The sequence below is a fragment of the Oncorhynchus tshawytscha genome, linkage group LG26, assembly GCF_018296145.1.
Source record: "Oncorhynchus tshawytscha isolate Ot180627B linkage group LG26, Otsh_v2.0, whole genome shotgun sequence".
In the NCBI taxonomy this organism is placed as follows: Eukaryota; Metazoa; Chordata; class Actinopteri; order Salmoniformes; family Salmonidae; genus Oncorhynchus; species Oncorhynchus tshawytscha.
This window is the reverse complement of record NC_056454.1, coordinates 53,487,361-53,510,282: the sequence shown is the minus strand read 5'-3', so window position 1 is coordinate 53,510,282 and position 22,922 is coordinate 53,487,361. Positions and strand designations below refer to the sequence as shown.

Sequence of the window (22,922 nt, the reverse complement as noted above, 5' to 3'; positions counted from 1 at the left end):
AACTGTAACTAGTCACTACCACTACTATACCAGTCACTATATTTATATATAGTATCACTGCACATATTCCTGTTTCTTATTGTAAAACTAATGGTATTTAAATAATAAAAACATTTTAAAAAAAGTTTTGAAACAATAAAATAACATTTTTTTTTAAGTATTGAAAGAATTAAAAAACGTTTAACTTAAAAGAAAAGCGCCGAACATTTGTCCACGTCACTTCCTCCGCAGGAGTTCCAAACAAGAAACCAGAAACTGCTCAATATACTTACGAAGAACTTCTGCTTTTGTTGTTTTAGCGTAGGTCGTTAGCGAAAATATGTCGTATTTAGATATAGCTAGATAACTCTGCTACTTGTTTATTCATATTTCGCTTACGGATATGGGCTGTGATCTTTTCCGACTTGTTAGCAAGCTAACGATAGCTAGCTAGCTACAACCTAACTTGCCAGCAAATAAGCAGGCAATATAGCGAGCTAATAATTAACCATGTCTAGCTCTTTGACGGCAGAGCAGCAGCAGAAGATAGAGGAGAACAGACGGAGAGCTTTAGCGATTAGAGCACAAAGACAGGCTGCTCAGTCAAACAATCAGACACACATATCAGGGCTCAACAACCCTGCCAGTGCTCCTCAGCAATGCATTAACACTCACTCTGGTCCACCTTCTAACTCAACTCCCCGACCAGGACTAACTCATCATCCACCTAATACTGTGCTTCAGAATTATGTTCCACGGGGTCAAGACAGGAGACCTAACCAGTTGTTTTCTAGCCCAAGGGACAAGTCTGGACAGAATTCACTATTCTCCAATACTGCCACTAAACAGGTGAGGAGTGATACTTTGACGTTTTGTACAGTTATATTTGGATTTGGTTTGTCTGTTGGCAATGACTTTTGTTTCTAATGTACTGTTTTTTTTTGTCTTTGTCGTCTCAGATTAAAGTAATAGACCCACTACCTCTCCCAAAGGGACAACATTCATTGAAAGGGTTAGATGTGTCTACAGGAGGAAGCCCCTCAGTGTTCAAACCACTTCAGCCAAAGACAACAGGTGGACCATCATCTTCTGTTTCTGGAAGTTCCACTGGTACTGGTAGTTCATATGGAGCCAAGTTGTCATCATCATCATCATCATCATCAGGCCAGAACGTCTCCTCTGTGTTCAAACCTCCACAGCTGAATAAAGCAGTGTTACCTGGTCCGTATCCTACTTCTACAAGTGCAACTGGCAGTTTCTCTGTTTCTGAACCTCATCCAAAGACCTCTTCTTCTGGGCTGTCTTCCTATTCTGGAAGTGCCATTGGTAGTTTCTATAAACAAGGAACCAAACATGGAGCCACATCACCATCTGTCCAGAGTGCTGCTCCCTCCAGCGGTACTGATGTTAGTAACTCTCTACCTGGGAAGACCCCTGCCATCACAGTCAGAGGGAAATGTGTCTCTCACTCAGAGGAGCGGTTCAGAGTGGAAGTCGGTTACCATGCTGAGCTGATTGCTGTGTTCAAAAACATCCCTTCTCGGAACTATGGTGAGTTTTAATGGATGTATTTAAATTCATCCTGGTGATTTGTCCGGTTGAATTACAGCCCTATATAGAGCAATAACTAATATTTATTTTATATTCTATACCCTTAGATGACGTACACGTGTTTACTATGTGTTGTTGTTTATCTTGTATCTCCCAACAGACCCTGCTACCAAGATGTGGAACTTCAGCCTTGAGGACTATCGTCAGCTGAGTATGAGATAGACCTACACACATCATATACTTTAAGAAGATAATCACATGTATTGGTCAAGTGAAGATGTGTTGTCTTTGTCCAAATAGACACTCTCTTCCCTATAGGGCTCCAAAGTAGTGCACTGTATACGGAATAGAGTGCCATTTGGGACCTTCTAAGAAGGCCCATGTATTTCCTGTTGTAGTGGAGGAGTCCGGCTCCATCTCCTGTATATGTCTGAAACCTCTGGTGGGGGGTATTGACGTGGAGCCGGCGTCTAGCCGGTCCCGTGACACTGCTGCACTTGGGGCCCTGCTGAAGCTGTGTAGTGGCTGGCAGAGACCAGGGGCCACCGTACAGGGCCACGCCACCCTGGTGTCACGATCACGCTTCGAGGTCGACGTTGGCTACCATGTTGACGTCATCGCTGCTTTCAAACAGATGCCTTCCAAGAACTATGGTAAGTGAAACCTGTTTAGGGCTGTTGCGGTGACACTATTAAAACCACACCGGCAGTCATGGCCGCAGTCAAATTCCACGTGACCATTCAGTCATGGTAATATTCTCTAATGCACTCTGGACATGTGTTGGTAGTCGCTAATGACCATGAGGTCACTAATGGCCTGGTATTCAGGGATCTATTGTCCCTCCATCAGGTCACCAACGGCCTGGTACTCAGGGGTCTGTTTTCCCCCCATCAGATCCTAATGGCCTGGTACTCAGGGCTCTGTTGTCCCTCCATTGGGTCCTAATGGCCTGGTACTCAGGGCTCTGTTGTCCCTCATTCAGGTCCTAATGGCCTGGTACTCAGGGCTCTATTGTCCCTCCATCAGGTCCTAATGGCCTGGTACTCAGGGCTCTGTTGTCCTTCCATCAGGTCCTAATGGCCTGGTACTCAGGGCTCTGTTGTCCCTCCATCGGGTCCTAATGGCCTGGTACTCAGGGCTCTATTGTCCCTCCATCAGGTCCTAATGGCCTGGTATTCAGGGCTCTATTGTCCCTCCATCGAGTCCTAATGGCCTGGTACTCGGTGCCTATTGTCCCTTCATCGGGTCTAACGGCCTGGTACTCAGGGCTCTATTGTCCCTCCATCAGGTCCTAATGGCCTGGTATTCAGGGCTCTTGTCCCTCCATCGAGTCCTAATGGCCTGGTACTCAGGGCCTATTGTCCCTTCATCGGGTTCTAACGGCCTGGTACTCAGGGCTCTATTGTCCCTCCATCAGGTCCTAATGGCCTGGTACTCAGGGCTCTATTGTCCCTCTAACCACTCTGACATCAATGCAAATGCAATCATAAATCACATCAAACACTTATCAACAAAACAGTTCATGCTTTTAAAACTCAGCTTTAGGCTGCATTGTTTAACCTCACTGTGATCAGTTTGAGGAAAGAAGTTCAACAATAGGTTGAAACTGGAAAACCTGGTCGTTGTGGATGTTGTTTCAAAGCCAAACACAACGAAAGGGACGGTGCTTTGTGAGGTGATGATTAATTCAAAAGCATTTCTGAACTTGCATGTAGGACACCATAGTTTATGCATAGGGCCTATATGTGAGCCTAAGGCTGAAAACCCTGAAAATTCAAATAATGATTGTACCATTCTACAATACATAGTCTAATAGCCTACCACATATTTCGCACGGCAGAAAAACTTATTTTTTGAAGATTTCTTTGGTACATACAGGGCCTTCAGAAAGTATTCAGACCCCTTGACTTTTTCCACATTTTGTTGGGTTACAGCTAGAGGTCGACCGATTGTGATTTTTCAATGCTGATACGATTTATCGGAGAACCAAAAAAAAGCCGATACCGATTTATCGGGCAGTTTTTATTTGTGTATATGTAATAATGACAATTACAACAATACTGTATGAGCACTTTTTTATTTTAACTTATTATAATACATAGAAGTTATTTATTTAGTCATAATGAAACATGCTCAATTTTGACTATTGGATATTCTAATAGGCACTTTAGTATTACCAGTCTAATCTCAGGAGTTGATTGGCTTGAAGTCAAACAGCGCTGTGACTCAAGCACAGCGAAGAGCTGCTGGCAAACGCAGTAAAGTTTGTATGAATGCTTACGAGCCTGCTGCTGCTGCTGCCTACCACCACTCAGTCAGACATCTCTATCAAATATCAAATCATAGACTTAATTATAATAAACACAGAAATACGAGCCTTAGGTCATTAATATGGTAAAATCCGGAAACTATCATTTCGAAAACAAAACGTTTATTCTTTCACGGAACCGTTCCATATTTTATCGAACGGGTGGCAACCCCTAAGTCTAAATATTCCTGTTACATTGCACAACCCTCAATGTTATGTCATAATTATGTACAATTTTGGCAAATTAGTTTGCAACGAGCCAGGCGGCCCAAACTGTTGCATATACCCTGACTCTGCGTGCAAGAGAAGTGACACAATTTCCCTGGTTAATATTTCCTTTTAACATGAATTTCTTAACTATATATGCAGGATTAAAAAATATATATACTTCTGTGTATTGATTTTAAGAAAGGCATTGGTGTTTATGATTGGTTCATTCATGCAATGATTGTGTTTGTTTTGCGAATGCACTTTTTAAAAATCATCCCCCATTTGGCGAAGTAGGCTGTGATTCGATGATAAATTAACAGGCACCGCATTGATTATATGCAACACAGCACAAGCTAGTTAACCTAGTAATATCATCAACCATGTGTTGTTAACTAGTGATTATGTTAAGATTGATTTTTTTATAAGATATGTTTAATGCTAGCTAGCAACTTACCTTGGCTCCTTGCTGCACTCACATAACAGGTAGTCAGCCTGCCACGCAGTCTCCTCGTGGAGTGCAATGTAATCGGCGTCCAAAAATGACGATTACCGATTTTTATGAAAACTTGAAATATGTCCTAATTAATCGGCCATGCCGATTAATCGGTCGACCTCTAGTTACAGCCTTATTCTAAAATGGATTAAATTGTTATTTTTCCCGTCATTAATCTACACACAATATCCCATAATGACAAAGCAAAAACTTTTTTAAGCCATTTTTGCTAATAGAAATGAACATTTACATTAGTATTCAGACCTCAGTACCTTGTTGAAGCACCTTTGGCAGCGATTCCAGCCTCGAGTCTTCTTGGGTATGATGCTACAAGCTTGGCACACCTGTATTTGGAGAGTTTTTCCCTTTCTTCTCTGCAGATCCTCTCAAGCTCTGTCAGGTTGGATGGGGAGCGTTGCTGCACAGCTATTTTCAGATCACTCCAGAGATGTTCGATCGGGTTTAAGTCCGGTCTCTGGCTGGGCCACTCAAGGACATTACGAAAACGTAATGTCCCAAAGCCACTCGTGCATTCTCTTGGCTGAGTGCTTAGGGTTGTTATCCTGTTGGAATGTGAGCCTTCGCCCCATTCTGAGGTCTTGAGCGCTCGAGCTTGTTTTCATCAAGGATTTCTCTGTACCTTTCTCCATTCATCTTTGCCTCGATCCTGACTAGTCTCCCAGGACCTGCCGCGGAGAAACAGGCTGTCATGCTTTTTACTGAGGAGTGGCTTCCGTCTGGCCACTCTTCTATAAAGGCCTGATTGATGGAGTGCTGCAGAGATGGTTGTCCTTCTGGAAGGTTCTCCCATCTCCACAGAGGATCTCTAGAGCTCTGTCAGAGTGAACATCGGGTTCTTGGTCACCTCGCTGACCAAGGCCCTTCTCCCCTGATTGTTCAGTTTGGCCGGGTGGCCAGCTCTAGGAAGAGTCTTGGTGGTTCCAAACTTCTTCCATTTAAGAATGATGGAGGCCACTGTGTTCTTAGGGAACTTCAATGCTGCAGAAATGTTTTTGGTACCCTTCCCCAGATCTGTGCCCCGACACAATCCTGTCTCTGATGGCATACAGAGTTTGGGTGGACTATCACCTGTCATGCAGAGAGAGGCTGTATGCTCCTCAACTAGTGGTTGATGTGTGGTGTGAAATAAGTATTCTTATAAGCCCAGACATTTCTTTATGCAATCCCGTGCCAAAGCAGAGTTCTGATGGTTGCTGCTAAAAAGAGGAGGATCCCAGCTGCTGCTCTTTGCCAGCTGTTCCTCTATAAAACCAGAGTAGCCAGCATGATGTGAACTGCAGGAAAGCGGCATACGGATGACATGCCTTTCCCCCTGCCCGTGTTCCTTCCCATTTGATAACGGGCCATTCTAAATCCAAACACATTTTTTACATATTAGCAAAGACGAGATTAAATAGAAAATATGATCACTTGATGAGAGAACAGCAGCCTGAGGAAAGGAACAGAGGTTTTCAAATGGTAGCCTGTAGTCGCATCATGCAGCCCGTATGTTTTGATTTCTAAGGTTTGTATCATTCACATCTAAATCTACCTACTTTTACGCTCAACACTTCATATGTACACTCGCTCTGGAATGGGAAAAATATCCTTTATTTTATTTTGCTAAGTTCAATTATATTATTCTTACAATAATATAAAATAATGGTACGAGACTTATAAGCATATCTGGTCTGCTAAATGAACTAGGCCATGGCGCATAAGAGCTGTTAAACATATTTATGTTATTAACGATCAATAACCATGAGACTTGCATTTACATGACAATAACCGGCTGACAATTTCATGACAGCAACAGTTTGTTAATTTTCCTACTATTTTCAAGCGTATTATTTCATTTTCATATATTCATCAGTATCATGTTTTAGATAGTGCTGTGTGATATTATATATTCTCTCTTTTGTTAAGATATGAAGACAAGAAAGTGGAGTTTCTTGCTTGAGGATTATAAAAGACTTAGTAAGTATTATCCTGTTGTGGTCATTGTTTTGACACTTCATGGTCATGTATCTGCTAGCCTTCTCTGCTGAATCGTCTGCAACTCTGCATTCTATAGTCAGTGAGTGTTCTGTGTTCTATATTCATGAATGTTCTGTGTTCTACATTCTGTGTTCTATATTCATGAATGTTCTGTGTTCTACATTCTGTGTTCTATATTCATGAATGTTCTGTGTTCTACATTCTGTGTTCTATATTCATGAATGTTCTGTGTTCTACATTCTGTGTTCTATATTCATGAATGTTCTGTGTTCTACATTCTGTGTTCTATATTCATGAATGTTCTGTGTTCTACATTCTGTGTTCTATATTCATGAATGTTCTGTGTTCTACATTCTGTGTTCTATATTCATGAATGTTCTGTGTTCTACATTTGGTAAATACATTCGTAAAGTATTCAGACCCCTTGACTTTTTCCGAAAATGTCTTGTTCTAAAATTCATTAAATACATGTTTTCCTCATCAATCTCCACCCACTACCCCATAATGACGACGTGAAAAACGTTTTTTTAGAAATGTTTGCAAATGTATAAAAAAACAGATACCTTATTTACATAAGTCACCAGATCCTTTGCTATGAGACTTGAAATTGAGCTCAGGTGCATCCTGTTTCCATTGATCATCCTGAATGTTTCTACAACTTGATTGGTGTCCACCTGTGGTAAATTTAATTGATTGGATATGATTAAGGTTTTTCTGTTTTTTATTATTAATACATTTGTAAATTTCAACATCTGTTTTGCGTTGTCATTATGGGGTGTTGTGTGTAGATTGATGAGGATTTGTATTTATTGAATCCATTTTAGAATAAGGCTGGAACGTAACAAAATGTGGAAGAAGTGAATGAGTCTGAGTACTTTCCGAAGGCACTGTATATTCAGTGAATGGGGTGTGTTCTGTATTCAGTGAATGGGGTGTGTTCTGTATTCAGTGAATGGGGTGTGTTCTGTATTCAGTGACTGGGGTGTGTTCTGTATTCAGTGACTGGGGTGTGTTCTGTATTCAGTGACTGGGGTGTGTTCTGTATTCAGTGAATGGGGTGTGTTCTGTATTCAGTGAATGGGGTGTGTTCTGTATTCAGTGAATGGGGTGTGTTCTGTATTCAGTGACTGGGGTGTGTGCTGTATTCAGTGACTGGGGTGTGTGCTGTATTCAGTGACTGGGGTGTGTTCTGTATTCAGTGACTGGGGTGTGTTCTGTATTCAGTGAATGGGGTGTGTTCTGTATTCAGTGACTGGGGTGTGTTCTGTATTCAGTGAATGGGGTGTGTGCTGTATTCAGTGAATGGGGTGTGTTCTGTATTCAGTGAATGGGGTGTGTTCTGTATTCAGTGAATGGGGTGTGTTCTGTATTCAGTGACTGGGGTGTGTTCTGTATTCAGTGACTGGGGTGTGTTCTGTATTCAGTGACTGGGGTGTGTTCTGTATTCAGTGAATGGGGTGTGTTCTGTATTCAGTGAATGGGGTGTGTTCTGTATTCAGTGAATGGGGTGTGTTCTGTATTCAGTGAATGGGGTGTGTTCTGTATTCAGTGACTGGGGTGTGTTCTGTATTCAGTGACTGGGGTGTGTTCTGTATTCAGTGACTGGGGTGTGTTCTGTATTCAGTGAATGGGGTGTGTTCTGTATTCAGTGAATGGGGTGTGTTCTGTATTCAGTGAATGGGGTGTGTTCTGTATTCAGTGAATGGGGTGTGTTCTGTATTCAGTGAATAGGGGTGTGTTCTGTATTCAGTGAATGGGGTGTGTTCTGTATTCAGTGACTGGGGTGTGTTCTGTATTCAGTGACTGGGGTGTGTTCTGTATTCAGTGACTGGGGTGTGTTCTGTATTCAGTGACTGGGGTGTGTTCTGTATTCAGTGACTGGGGTGTGTTCTGTATTCAGTGACTGGGGTGTGTTCTGTATTCAGTGACTGGGGTGTGTTCTGTATTCAGTGACTGGGGTGTGTTCTGTATTCAGTGACTGGGGTGTGTTCTGTATTCAGTGAATGGGGTGTGTTCTGTATTCAGTGACTGGGGTGTGTTCTGTATTCAGTGAATGGGGTGTGTTCTGTATTCAGTGACTGGGGTGTGTTCTGTATTCAGTGACTGGGGTGTGTTCTGTATTCAGTGACTGGGGTGTGTTCTGTATTCAGTGAATGGGGTGTGTTCTGTATTCAGTGACTGGGGTGTGTTCTGTATTCAGTGACTGGGGTGTGTTCTGTATTCAGTGACTGGGGTGTGTTCTGTATTCAGTGACTGGGGTGTGTTCTGTATTCAGTGAATGGGGTGTGTTCTGTATTCAGTGAATGGGGTGTGTTCTGTATTCAGTGAATAGGGTGTGTTCTGTATTCAGTGAATGGGGTGTGTTCTGTATTCAGTGACTGGGGTGTGTTCTGTATTCAGTGACTGGGGTGTGTTCTGTATTCAGTGACTGGGGTGTGTTCTGTATTCAGTGACTGGGGTGTGTTCTGTATTCAGTGAATGGGGTGTGTTCTGTATTCAGTGAATGGGGTGTGTTCTGTATTCAGTGAATGGGGTGTGTTCTGTATTCAGTGACTGGGGGTGTGTTCTGTATTCAGTGACTGGGGTGTGTTCTGTATTCAGTGACTGGGGTGTGTTCTGTATTCAGTGAATGGGGTGTGTTCTGTATTCAGTGAATGGGGTGTGTTCTGTATTCAGTGAATGGGGTGTGTTCTGTATTCAGTGAATGGGGTGTGTTCTGTATTCAGTGAATGGGGTGTGTTCTGTATTCAGTGAATGGGGTGTGTTCTGTATTCAGTGACTGGGGTGTGTTCTGTATTCAGTGACTGGGGTGTGTTCTGTATTCAGTGACTGGGGTGTGTTCTGTATTCAGTGAATGGGGTGTGTTCTGTATTCAGTGAATGGGGTGTGTTCTGTATTCAGTGAATGGGGTGTGTTCTGTATTCAGTGAATGGGGTGTGTTCTGTATTCAGTGACTGGGGTGTGTTCTGTATTCAGTGACTGGGGTGTGTTCTGTATTCAGTGACTGGGGTGTGTTCTGTATTCAGTGAATGGGGTGTGTTCTGTATTCAGTGAATGGGGTGTGTTCTGTATTCAGTGAATGGGGTGTGTTCTGTATTCAGTGACTGGGGTGTGTTCTGTATTCAGTGACTGGGGTGTGTTCTGTATTCAGTGACTGGGGTGTGTTCTGTATTCAGTGACTGGGGTGTGTTCTGTATTCAGTGACTGGGGTGTGTTCTGTATTCAGTGACTGGGGTGTGTTCTGTATTCAGTGAATAGGGTGTGTTCTGTATTCAGTGAATGGGGTGTGTTCTGTATTCAGTGACTGGGGTGTGTTCTGTATTCAGTGACTGGGGTGTGTTCTGTATTCAGTGACTGGGGTGTGTTCTGTATTCAGTGACTGGGGTGTGTTCTGTATTCAGTGACTGGGGTGTGTTCTGTATTCAGTGACTGGGGTGTGTTCTGTATTCAGTGTGACTCTGTTCCCTGTCCTACTTCCCAGTGGATGCTCTCGGTGCCATTCCATCAGTAGAGATTGAGCCTCTCCCTAGAGGTGTGATCCAGGTGTTCTCTGCCCTGTTTGAAGGCAGCCAGACATGGCCATCAGAGGTTCCGGAAGCTGACCTGTCCTCCATTGACCCCTCATTGACACGTCGTCTCATGCCCTTCCAGAGAGACGGTGTCAAGTAGGTGTTAGTCTCACTGTTATCATGACCATACAACTCAAATCATAAATAGAGAGCAACAGTAAATAACAATAGTGGGGCTATATATAGGGCTTACCAGAACAGAGTCTATGTGGAGGCTATATACAGGGGGTACCAGTACAGAGTCTATGTGGAGGCTATATATAGGGCTTACCAGAACAGAGTCTATGTGGAGGCTATATACAGGGGGTACCAGTACAGAGTCTATGTGGAGGCTATATACAGGGGGTACCAGTACAGAGTCAATATGGAGGCTATATACAGGGGGTACCAGTACAGAGTCAATATGGAGGCTATATACAGGGGGTACCAGTACAGAGTCTATGTGGAGGCTATATACAGGGGGTACCAGTACAGAGTCAATGTGGAGGCTATATACAGGGGGTACCGGCACAGAGTCGATGTGCGGGGGCACCGGTATTGAGATAATATGTACATGCAGGTAGAGTTATTAAAATGCATAGATAATAACAGTAGCAGCAGCGTACTGGGTTGTATTCATTAGGGCACACCATAGCAAAAATGTTTAGCAACGGAAAGGGGAAATCAGTGTTTCATATTGGACATTTCCAATATTTCCCCCTTCGTTTTGTGCCTAATGTATACATATCTTATGTATCTGGTTCTTATATAGTTTCATATTGTGATAATCAGTCTGTTTGTATGACACCTTGATTGTCTCCTTCTCCAGACAACGTTTGTTTTGTTCCCCTGATGGTTCTTGATTAATAGTCTGTTTGTATGTACAGTTGAAGTCAGAAGTTCACCTAGTTTGGAGTCATTAAAACTCGTTTCAACCACTCCACAAATATCTTGTTAACAAACTATAGTTTTGGCAAGTCTGTTAGGACATCTACTTTGTGCATGACACAAGTCATTTTTCCGACACTTGTTTACAGACAGATTATTTCAATTATAATTCACTAAATCACAATTCCAGTGGGTCAGAAGTTTACATACACTAAGTTGACTGTGCCTTTAAACAGCTTGGAAAATTCCAGAAAATGATGTCATGGCTTTAGAAGCTTCTGATAGGCTAATCGACATCATTTGAGTCAATTGGAGGTGTACCTGTGGATGTATTTCAAGGCCTACCTTCCAACTCAGTGCCTCTTTGCTTGACATCATGGGAAAATCAAAATAAATCAAACTAGACCTCAGAAAAACAGGTGAAGACCCTCACAAGTCTGGTTCATCCTTTGTTGCAATTTCCAAACACCTGAAGTTAACATGTTCATCTGTACAAACAATAGAACACAAGTATAAACACCATGGGACCATGTAGCCGTCATACCGCTCAGGAAGGAGACGCGTTCTGCCTTCTAGACATGAACGTACTTCGGTGCGAAAAGTGCAAATCAATCCCAGAACAATAGCAAACAACCTTGTGAAGATTCTGGAGGAAACGGGTACAAAAGTCTATATCCACAGTAAAACGAGTCCTATATCCACATAACCTGAAAGGCTGCTCAGCAAGGAAGAAATCACTGCTCCAAAACCGACATATAAAAGCCAGACCGTACTTTTTGGAGAAATGTCCTCTGATCTGATGAAACAAAAATAGAACTGTTTGGCCATAATGACCATCATTATGTTTGGAGGGAAATGGTTGAGGATTGCAAGCCGAAGAACACCATCCCAACCGTGAAGCACGGGCAAGGCAGCATTATGTTGTGGGGGTGCTTTGCTGCAGGAGGGACTGGTGAACTTCACAAAATAAATGGCATCATGAGGGAGGAAAATTATGAGGATATATTGAAGCAATATCTCAAGACATCAGTCAGGAAGTTAAAGCTTGGTCGCAAATGGGTCTTCCAAATGGACAATGGCCCAAATTATACTTCCAAAGTTGTGGCAAAATGGCTTAAGGACAACAAAGTCAAGGTATTGGAGTGGCCATCACAAAGCCCTGTGGGCAGAACTGAAAAAAAATGTGTGGGCAGAACTGAAAAAGCGTGTGCGAGAAAGGAGGCCTACAAACCTGACTCAGTTACACTAGCTCTGTCAGGAGGAATGGGCCAAAATTCACCCAACTTATTGTGGGAAGCTTGTGGAAGGCTATCTGAAACGTTTGACCCAAGTTAAACAATTTAAAGGCAATGCTACTAAATACTAATTGAGAGTATGTACATTTCTGACTCATTGGGAATGTGATGAAAGAAATTAAAGCTGAATTAAATCATTCTCTCTACAATTATTCTGACATTTCACATTCTTAAAATAAAGTGGTGATCCTAACTGACCTAAAACAGAGAATTTTAACTAAGATTAAATGTCAGGAATTGTGAAAAACTGAGTTTAAATGTATTAGGCTAAGGTGTATGTAAACTTCCCGACTTTGACTGTAGTTGTCTTAAACCCTGGTTGTCTCCTCCAGCTTTGCGGTGTCCAAAGATGGCCGCCTCCTCCTGGCTGATGACATGGGACTGGGGAAGACAGTTCAGGCCATTTGCATAGCTGCCTACTACAGGAAAGAGTGGCCTTTATTAGTGGTGGCCCCTTCTTCTGTCAGATTCACCTGGGCTGAGGTACAATCACATCTATTATTAGCTATAGACCTTGGCATTTCTTATTAGCTATAGGCCTAGACTATGACATTTATTAAAATTATAAATTGCGTTTTTTTTCTCAGTGTTCAATAATAGTCATGGAGTGGTACGTTATAGAGGACTGCAAAGTTAGTGTTGTGTTTCCCCTGATGGTTATAATCGGTTCTGTTCTTTCTGTTTAGATAGACACCGTGTCAGTCATGTCCAGGGGTATGCTGTTCTTTACACATTAGTGTTGGTGGAATCTGGAGGTGTTTCGAGTAAAGAGGACTAAGTGGATTGGTATTAGCAAAGTGTTTTGTTTCTAAGCACTGTAATCCCTACTAGTCCTGTAGCTCCATTAGGTCATTTATTTTAAAGAAGAAACCAAGAACCATTTTCTTTGTCTCTCGAGCACCCAGTAAATTAAACGGTACATTATGTGGACATGGAACACCCAGTAAATTAAACAGTACATTATGTGGACATGGAGCACCCAGTAAATTAAACAGTACATTATGTGGACATGCAACACCCAGTAAATTAAACAGTACATTATGTGGACATGGAGCACCCAGTAAATTAAACAGTACATTATGTGGACATGGAGCACCCAGTAAATTAAACAGTACATTATGTGGACATGGAACACCCAGTAAATTAAACAGTACATTATGTGGACATGGAGCACCCAGTAAATTAAACAGTACATTATGTGGACATGGAACACCCAGTAAATTAAACAGTACATTATGTGGACATGGAGCACCCAGTAAATTAAACAGTACATTATGTGGACATGGAGCACCCAGTAAATTAAACGGTACATTATGTGGACATGGAGCACCCAGTAAATTAAACAGTACATTATGTGGACATGGAGCACCCAGTAAATTAAACGGTACATTATGTGGACATGGAGCACCCAGTAAATTAAACAGTACATTATGTGGACATGGAACACCCAGTAAATTAAACAGTACATTATGTGGACATGGAACACCCAGTAAATTAAACAGTACATTATGTGGACATGGAGCACCCAGTAAATTAAACAGTACATTATGTGGACATGGAACACCCAGTAAATTAAACAGTACATTATGTGGACATGGAACACCCAGTAAATTAAACAGTACATTATGTGGACATGGAGCACCCAGTAAATTAAACAGTACATTATGTGGACATGGAGCACCCAGTAAATTAAACAGTACATTATGTGGACATGGAGCACCCAGACACTGTAAAGGGTTGTGTTCTGTTTATTACTGTATTGAATACAGTTTTGTCTGTGAATTATTTGTTTGCAATGCAATGAAAGTTGGTCTCCATCAGGCCTTTGTCCTATTCATCCACTCTGACTGCATGTCCTATGTGTCACCGTGTCCTATGGGTCTCTCTGGTTTCTTGTTATTCCTCGTGGTTCTGGTGTGTTCTGCTCCGTCAGGGTGTCTGTTAGTGGTTTTAAAATATATCCTTGAAGTGTAGAGGATGCTGTCAAACTGGAGCAGGGGGCTCTTGTAGGACTCTTGTTAACTCGACTGTTCCTCTCAGACGTGCTCTAGAATGTATAGGACTGGAGCAGTAACTGTAGTCAGTGACAGTTTGCTCAGCATCCAGTGACCACTGATGTCAACTCTACAGTATGTCATTGTTCACAGCACTATCTCCCCTCCTCTAGGCCTTCAGGCAGTGGCTGCCCTCTGTGCAGCCTGACAGTATCAATGTGATTGTCAAGGGGAAAGACAACCTGAGGGGTGGTCTGGTCAACATCATCAGCTATGATCTACTGAGCAAGATGGACAAGCAGCAGGCCGCTAACCCCTTCAATGTCCTCATAATGGACGAGTCCCACTTTCTGAAGAACATGAAGACTGCCCGCTTTAAGGCTGCCTTGCCACTGCTCAAGGTGTGGATGATTCTCTTTACTCTCAGGATCCTTGGTATTTAGGCTACAATTTATATATTCTATGTAACAATTTAACAAAGGTAATAGTGAAGTTTTCATTTGATCTCTTAAGACTGTTGGGTTGGACTGTGTTCTTATTAGTGTGTTGTCACTGTTTTCAGGTAGCTAAGACTGTGATTAGTTAGTGTTGTCTTCAGTTTCTACTATGTTCTCAATCTCAGGTAGCTAAGCGTGTGATCCTGCTGTCGGGGACTCCTGCCATGTCCAGACCCTCAGAGCTCTACAGTCAGATCCTGGCTGTCAAGCCCTCCCTGTTCCCCCACTTCCGTGACTTTGGGACCAGGTACTGCAATGCCCGACAGGTAAGTTTAGCCTACAGTACAGTATCCTAGACCCGCCTGTTGTTCTACAGTATCCTAGACCCGCCTGTTGCTCTACAGTATCCTAGACCCGCCTGTTCTCCTGCTAGCTGGTGTGGGGTTGGGACTACTCTGGCTCCAGTAACCTAGGACTTGTTGTTCTCCTGCTAGCTGCCGTGGGGTTGGGACTACTCTGGCTCCAGTAACCTAGGAGAACTGAAGCTGATGTTAGAGGAGAGTCTAATGCTGCGCCGTCTCAAGTCAGAGGTCCTCTCTCAGCTTCCTGCCAAGCAACGCAAGGTTGTCACGGTGACCACAGACGGTATCAACACCCGCACCAAGGCAGCTCTGTCTGCCGCAGCCAAGGATCTGGCCAAGGGACAACACAACAACAACGTGAGTCCAGAGGAAGAGAGATTATTACTAAAAACGATACTCTTACAGCTAATTTTGATGCTAGATGAGGCATGTTTCTAGAGAGCATTCCATTGTTAACGTTCATCTAGTTTCACCTTGTCTTGTTTAACACATTCGTCTCCTGTTGGGTTTTTTGTTCTGTTCCAGAAGATGAAGGAGGCTCTTCTGGTGTTCTTTAACCACACTGCTGAGGCCAAGATTAAAGCCATCATGTGAGTTGAAAGTGTTTACCCCAGATTGACAGTACACTGCTGAGAGCATGCTGTTTTAAACCAGTTCTGTTTTGTTTTTGTTACTCAGGGAGTACATCATGGACATGCTAGAGTGCGGAAGAGAGAAGTTCCTGGTGTTTGCTCATCACAAACTGGTCCTGGACTTTATCACCAAGGAGTTGGGAGAGAAGGTGAGGAGAACAGGATGCCTGCTAAACAGACTTAAAGTTTATCCACACAAGATAAAGACTTTGGTTTAGATGACTCACTTTTCTAGTAAATATTGAAATCCGTACATATTTATGCCTTATGCCATGACTCTCCTGGAAACTGGGTGCCTAATGGCACGAGTGGTTTTAGTTTATCTTTAGGTAGATTACTTGCTTTTCTTCTAAATATTTAAAACATGAACAAAAATAGCATAAATAGGAAAGTATACCCATTTCAGTTGAGGACTAGGATGTTTACAGCTGTGACATACAGATTGAAAAGAGATTTTTGATGCATCGATTCTATGGCACAGGGTGTATGAGTTGATATGTAAAACAACGTGAGATTCAAGACTTCAAGATTTTCAGCTAAAATTATTGTACAGAATTCTTGCCACCAACAAAATGTTGAATATTTGGGGCATACAGTCATCGCAGCTCTGCAGATTTTGTTGTGAAGATACAGAATCAATAGACCATTTATTTTGGTATTGACCTCAGGTAGCCTGTTTCTGGTCTCAGGTTCAGGAATGGCTGAAAATGCAGAACATTGATCTAAAATTGACCCTAGAAATAGTACTGTTAGGAGATCTGGAGAGACCGGGTCAGTCAATTACTAATATACTAATACTCTTAGTAAAAGTATTTATCTTCAACTCCCAATCTGTGGATTCTGTTCGATTCGACAGATTGAAATTGTACGTTAAACATCACAATTGAAAGAAAACAAATCATTGAAAGTTATTTACATTGTTTTCTTTTGTCTTTTTCTTCTCTTTTGTTGGTTGTTGGTGCATTGTGGGATGTGGACTTGGGGGTGTCTTGGGTGTGGGGAATGGAGGGAGAGGTTATTTTTTGGGGAGGGGGGTCAAGGATGGTTGAGAGGTAGCTCTTGGAGAACTGTGAAGGGGGGGGGGTGTCTTGGAGGGCCGGTGGCTGATTCAGGTCCCCGTTTTTGACCTTGTGGGAGATCTGTCGAAGTGCCCTTGAGCAGGGAGCTTGACCCTGGCCTGTCCTGTGGGTCGCTCTGGATGGGAGTCTGTTAGGTGACTGAATGTAAATGTTGAGCGGCTTCACTGCAGGTAGAATGTATATTTTAATATTCAATAAAAAAGATGAAACATGACTGTCTTGTATGTTTCTGTTGCCCATGTTATTTCAGGGTATCGACTACATCCGTATAGACGGCTCCACCCCGTCGTCAGAGCGGCAGCAACTGTGTGACCGGTTCCAGTTCACTGACAAGAGCTGTGTAGCGGTGCTCTCTATCACTGCAGCTAACATGGGCATCACCCTGCACTCTGCTGCTTTGGTGGTGTTTGCTGAGCTATTCTGGAACCCTGGGGTAAGGGCCTGTCTAACCTCTAACCCCGGCTCTGGGTAAGGTTCCTGACCTCTAACTCCTTACCCAGTGGCGTCTCCAAACAGAGTGTCAGGGTCTTGGTTGACAGAAAAGTTGTGAATACTAGTGAAACCTACAGCATGCTACAGCTGCTCTGTGTGTTCATATATCCTCCTATACTGTCTACCATCCTCCTAATGATGCCCTCTGGAATCTATCAGATAATGATCCAGGCTGAGGACAGAGTGCACCGTATCGGTCAGACCAGCAACGTGGACATTCACTACCTGGTCGCCAAGGGAACGGCAGATGACTACCTGTGGTACGCCGGCTCCTCCTCTTTAATCAGTCTGAACTAACCTCTATACTCGAATATCTATTCGGTTGATAGTTCTGAAGGAACCATTGATTTTTGTATGTGCATTGTATCTCTGTAGGCCCATGATCCAGGAGAAGATGCATGTTCTGGAGCAGGTGGGGCTATCAGAATCCAACCTGTCAGAGAAGGCAGAGTCTGCCAGCTTCCACTCCAAGGTGAGGGGCACTGTTGGTGTTTGGTACACAGATGGGCTACTCTAGTCATGGAATAGTCAGGTTGGCTGTTGACCTATCAGGCTCCTCCTACACTACATCACTGTAGTCATGGAAGTCAGGTTGGCTGTTGACCTATCAGGCTCCTCCTACACTACATCACTGGCATGGTTTAGGTCCTCTCAACCCCTTAGAGGACAAAGTAAACACCAATAAACCTTCAACCTATGGTGAATCATTTCTATTGGTCTCTTCCAAGATGACAATGCCCCCCCATCAACAGGGGTCAATTGAGTCAATTCTTTTGGATGAGATGGGTCCCATTTATGTCTGAGGAAAATTATGAACCTGAACAGTAAGAACCTCAAACCAACAGTCCAGCACGGTAGTGGTAGTGTGATGGTTTGGGGATGTTTTGCTGCCTCAGGACCTGGACGACTTGCCTTAAAACCTCTTGATGCTACCCATCCCGGATCCGGGATCGTGACTACGGCTCAAGCTCATTAGCATAACACAAAATGTGAAAAAATATTCTTAGACATATTTAACCTCCACACCTACACAAGTCCAATAGCTCAAATGAAAGATAAACACCTTGTTCATCTACCCAGCAAGTCAGATTTCTAAAATGTTTTACGGCGAAAACATAGCACACATTTATATTAGACCACCACCGAAACAAAAGGCAAACGGCGGCCATTTTGTCCCAGAAAATATAAAATTTAAAAGTAGGATTAAAAAATAAATAATTCACTAACCTTTTGAAAATCTTCATCAGATGACAGTAATATTACATGTTACACAGTACATTTTTTTTTTTTCAATAATATGCCATTAATATCCATAAATCTCTGTTTACAATGACGACATTTCAAAAAATGCTACTCAAAATGTCCGGAGAAATTATGATAGCTCGGACAGATAACGTCAGATAACAAGCAATAAACATGACTAAATATACATGTTCTACATATAGTTACAAAGATACACTTCTTCTTAATACAACCGCTGTGTTACATTTATTTTTAACGTTACAGAATTCGTTCACTAGTCTATGCTATGAGTCGGCGCTCAGATATTAGCAGTGTCTCCTCTACGTTTGGAGTCCACAGAAACCCAAAATAACCACATAAATATTCCCTTACCTTTGATGTTCTTCGATCAGAAGACGTAGAAGGAGTCATACTTACCCAATACATCGTTTGGTTTCAAGTTGTGCGTCTTTGTATTAGCATATGCTAACAGCTTCAGCTGAAATGCACCCAAAATAACTTCTGCTCCTTCTGGTCCCGCACTCTTGCGCAATCAAACTTCAAAATTACATATTATATGTCGACTAAACTGGTCAAACTAAGTGCAGAATCGAGCAAAACGATGTTTTTATCATGTAAAACAATGATAATCGCAAACAAACGAACCGGCTTCAACTGGTGTCTATTGGAAAAGAACGTTCCCCAAATCGGCCGCGCGCAATAGAGTGCATGTATGTGAGAGTGAACCGGGCATTTTCGCCCGCCAAAGGATGAGGGAGCGTGAAATTCAAACAATGAACGTGCCAATTGAAAGCAGACATCGCGCTGAACAAATACATACTGTTCCCAGATCGGTAGCTGCCTGGGAAGGGTGGGGGCGATGACGTCAAAGTTGACCCAACTTTTCTCTTGACAAGAGAGAGTTTGGGAGAAAGGCTGCCCTGAGAGTTCTGCTTTACATACAGACATAATTTAAACGGTTTTAGAAACTTTAGAGTGTTTTCTATTCAATAATTATTATTATATGCATATATTAGCAATTTTGGAAAAAAATATTTTCAGTTTACTATGGGCACGCACTTCCTCCAACGGGGGCAGTATTGAGCCATAAGCTCAAGAGGTTAATAGAAGGAACCATGAATTCTGCTCTGTATCAGAGAATTCTACAGGAGGATGTCAGGCCTTCTGTTTGTGAGCTGAAGCTCAGCTGGGTCATTCAGAAATACAATGATCCAAAACACACAATCAAGTCTACATGAAAATGGCTAAAAAGCAACACGTGAAGTTTTGGAATGGCCTAGTCAAAGTCCAGACCTAATCCCAATAGAGATGTTGTGGCAGGACTTGAAATGACCAATTCATGCTGGAAAACCCACACATGTTGCTGAAGTAGTTCTGCATGGAAGAACCAAACCACAGTGATGTGAGAGACTGGTCAACAACTACAGGAAGTGTTTGCAGTCCATTCTATTATTCTCACTCCTAATTCTATACCAAGTACCCCCAGGAGTACTGGTGCCCTGGTTGAGAACCCCCAGGAGTACTGGTGCCCTAGTTGAGAACCCCCAGGAGTACTGGTGCCCTGGTTGAGAACCCCCAGGAGTACTGGTGCCCTGGTTGAGAACCCCCAGGAGTACTGGTGCCCTGGTTGAGAACCCCCAGGAGTACTGGTGCCCTGGTTGAGAACCCCCAGGAGTACTGGTGCCCTGGTTGAGTACCCCAGGAGTACTGGTGCCCTGGTTGAGTACCCCAGGAGTACTGGTGCCCTGGTTGAGAACCCCGGACGTACTGGTGCCCTGGTTGAGAACCCCCAGGAGTACTGGTGCCCTGGTTGAGAACCCCAGGAGTACTGGTGCCCTGGTTGAGTACCCCCAGGAGTACTGGTGCCCTGGTTGAGTACCCCCAGGAGTACTGGTGCCCTGGTTGAGTACCCCCAGGAGTACTGGTGCCCTGGTTGAGTACCCCCAGGAGTACTGGTGCCCTGGTTGAGAACCCCGGACGTACTGGTGCCCTGGTTGAGAACCCCGGACGTACTGGTGCCCTGGTTGAGAACCCCGGACGTACTGGTGCCCTGGTTGAGAACCCCGGACGTACGGGTGCCCTGGTTGAGAAACCCCGGACGTACGGGTGCCCTGGTTGAGAACCCCGGACGTACGGGTGCCCTGGTTGAGAACCCCGGCCGTACGGGTGCCCTGGTTGAGAACCCCGGACGTACGGGTGCCCTGGTTGAGAACCCCGGACGTACGGGTGCCCTGGTTGAGAACCCCGGCCGTACGGGTGCCCTGGTTGAGAACCCCGGACGTACGGGTGCCCTGGTTGAGAACCCCGGACGTACGGGTGCCCTGGTTGAGAACCCCGGACGTACTGGTGCCCTGGTTGAGAACCCCGGACGTACGGGTGCCCTGGTTGAGAACCCCGGACGTACGGGTGCCCTGGTTGAGAACCCCGGACGTACGGGTGCCCTGGTTGAGAACCCCGGCCGTACGGGTGCCCTGGTTGAGAACCCCGGACGTACGGGTGCCCTGGTTGAGAACCCCCGGACGTACGGGTGCCCTGGTTGAGAACCCCCGGACGTACGGGTGCCCTGGTTGAGAACCCCCGGACGTACGGGTGCCCTGGTTGAGAACCCCCGGACGTACGGGTGCCCTGGTTGAGAACCCCCGGATGTACTGGTGCCCTGGTTGAGAACCACTTATATAGAGAATAGGGTGCCATTTGAGAGGCAGACAAAGTGTTTGTGTGTGTGTGTGTTATGAAGTGTGTGTGTGTTATGAAGTGTGTGTGTGTTATGAAGTGTGAGTGTGTGTGTGTGTTATGAAGTGTTTCTGTGTGTTATGAAGTGTGAGTGTGTGTTATGAAGTGTGAGTGTGTGTTATGAAGTGTGAGTGTGTGTTATGAAGTGTGAGTGTGTGTTATGAAGTGTGAGTGTGTGTTATGAAGTGTGAGTGTGTGTTATGAAGTGTGAGTGTGTGTTATGAAGTGTGAGTGTGTGTTATGAAGTGTGAGTGTGTGTTATGAAGTGTGAGTGTGTGTTATGGAGTGTGTGTTATGAAGTGTGTTATGAAGTGTGTGTGTGTGTGTTATGAAGTGTGTGTGTGTGTGTGTGTGTGTGTGTTATGAAGTGTGTGTGTGTTATGAAGTGTGAGTGTGTTATGAAGTGTGAGTGTGTTATGAAGTGTGAGTGTGTTATGAAGTGTGTGTGAGTGTGTTATGAAGTGTGTGTGTGTGTGTGTGTTATGAAGTGTGTGTGTGTTATGAAGTGTGTGTGTGTGTGTGTTATGAAGTGTGAGCTTGTGTTATGAAGTGTGTGTGTGTGTGTTATGAAGTGTGTGTGTGTGTGTGTTATGAAGTGTGTGTGTGTGTGTGTGTGTGTGTTATGAAGTGTTTCTGTGTGTTATGAAGTGTGTGTGTGTGTTATGAAGTGTGTGTTATGAAGTGTTTCTGTGTGTTATGAAGTGTGTGTGTGTGTGTTATGAAGTGTGTGTGTGTGTGTGTTATGAAGTGTGAGTGTGTTATGTATTTCAGGACTCCCAGCAGAGGAGGATCACAGAGATGTTCCAGAGGTCGTTCACTGAGGAGGAGGATGATATGGATAAAGCCCTCCTATTGGAGGCTGTGGGGGCCTGGGATGACCCTAGCAACCAACCAGGAAGTGATGTAGAAGAGAGTCCCAGCAAAAAGAGACGCATAGAGGACTACTTTGGCAGATAATTCCTGGAGGAAATCAAGTGATGTTCCATATATACCTATGGTCTACTATCATAATGAAACTAATTATCATGAGTAGTGTACTTTGTTGGATCAGCTGTTTCTGGGTATTATTTTTCATCTTTGTAAATATTGCTCTCAACAAACTTTCTTTGCAACCAAAGTAAATAAATGGAATTTTTGGAAATTACTCTTTCAAGTTTTATTGGTAGTATGTACAGCCTCTAACGAAATGCTTGTAGGCTCCTTCTCGACAAGGCAACAACGATAAGATATATTCAAAGATAAGAATACATACATAAAGTAAATGGCGCCGTAGAATATATATATATTTTTTGCTTAAGTATAGATGCTCTTTCCATAGATGTTCGGTAGGATTCAAATCTTAGAATGACACTTCAGAATAGTCCATGCCTCAGAACTACCTGACATGATGACTCCTTGCTGTCCCCAGTCCACCTGGCCGTGCTGCTGCTCCAGTTTCAACTGTTCTGCCTATTATTATTTGACCATGCTGGTCATTTATGAACATTTGAACATCTTGGCCATGTTCTGTTATAATCTCCACCCGGCACAGCCAGAAGAGGACTGGCAACCGCACATAGCCTGGTTCCTCTAGGTTTCTACCTAGGTTTTGGCCTTTCTAGGGAGTTTTTCCTAGCCACCGTGCTTCTACACCTGCATTGCTTGCTGTTTGGGGTTTTAGGCTGGGTTTCTGTACAGCACT

At 43.6% G+C, this 22,922-nt stretch overlaps 1 protein-coding gene across 3 annotated transcripts; it reads left to right on the top strand.

The window, feature by feature from the left end:
- The first annotated feature begins 212 nt into the window (after positions 1 to 212).
- Positions 213 to 22,385, top strand: smarcal1 (SWI/SNF related, matrix associated, actin dependent regulator of chromatin, subfamily a-like 1). 3 transcript variants are annotated; one of them, XM_042306835.1, is made up of 16 exons: positions 213 to 828; positions 939 to 1,530; positions 1,691 to 1,741; positions 1,929 to 2,183; positions 6,468 to 6,518; positions 10,021 to 10,204; positions 12,603 to 12,753; positions 14,438 to 14,665; positions 14,887 to 15,027; positions 15,196 to 15,420; positions 15,592 to 15,653; positions 15,742 to 15,844; positions 17,025 to 17,207; positions 17,426 to 17,526; positions 17,642 to 17,738; positions 22,013 to 22,385. In XM_042306835.1, the coding sequence occupies exons 1-16, from the start codon at positions 490 to 492 to the stop codon at positions 22,196 to 22,198; spliced, it is 2,949 nt and encodes a 982-aa protein (XP_042162769.1). In that variant the 5' UTR covers positions 213 to 489; the 3' UTR covers positions 22,199 to 22,385. The 3 variants fall into 3 exon arrangements, with proteins under 3 accessions (XP_042162769.1, XP_042162768.1, XP_042162771.1); XM_042306834.1 differs by having other exon boundaries at positions 15,589 to 15,653; XM_042306837.1 differs by having other exon boundaries at positions 15,589 to 15,653; positions 21,990 to 22,385.
- The last annotated feature ends 537 nt before the right edge of the window (positions 22,386 to 22,922 follow it).

What these genes read in the sequence shown, in the direction of transcription:
- smarcal1 (XM_042306834.1), top strand. Translation starts at nt 490, where the DNA reads ATGTCTAGCTCTTTGACGGCAGAGCAGCAGCAGAAGATAGAGGAGAAC. An exon ending in TTCCAGAGAGACGGTGTCAA is followed by an intron (nt 10,205 to 12,602) that starts GTAGGTGTTAGT and finishes TGTCTCCTCCAG; the next exon opens with CTTTGCGGTGTCCAAAGATG. An exon ending in ACGGCAGATGACTACCTGTG is followed by an intron (nt 17,527 to 17,641) that starts GTACGCCGGCTC and finishes GTATCTCTGTAG; the next exon opens with GCCCATGATCCAGGAGAAGA.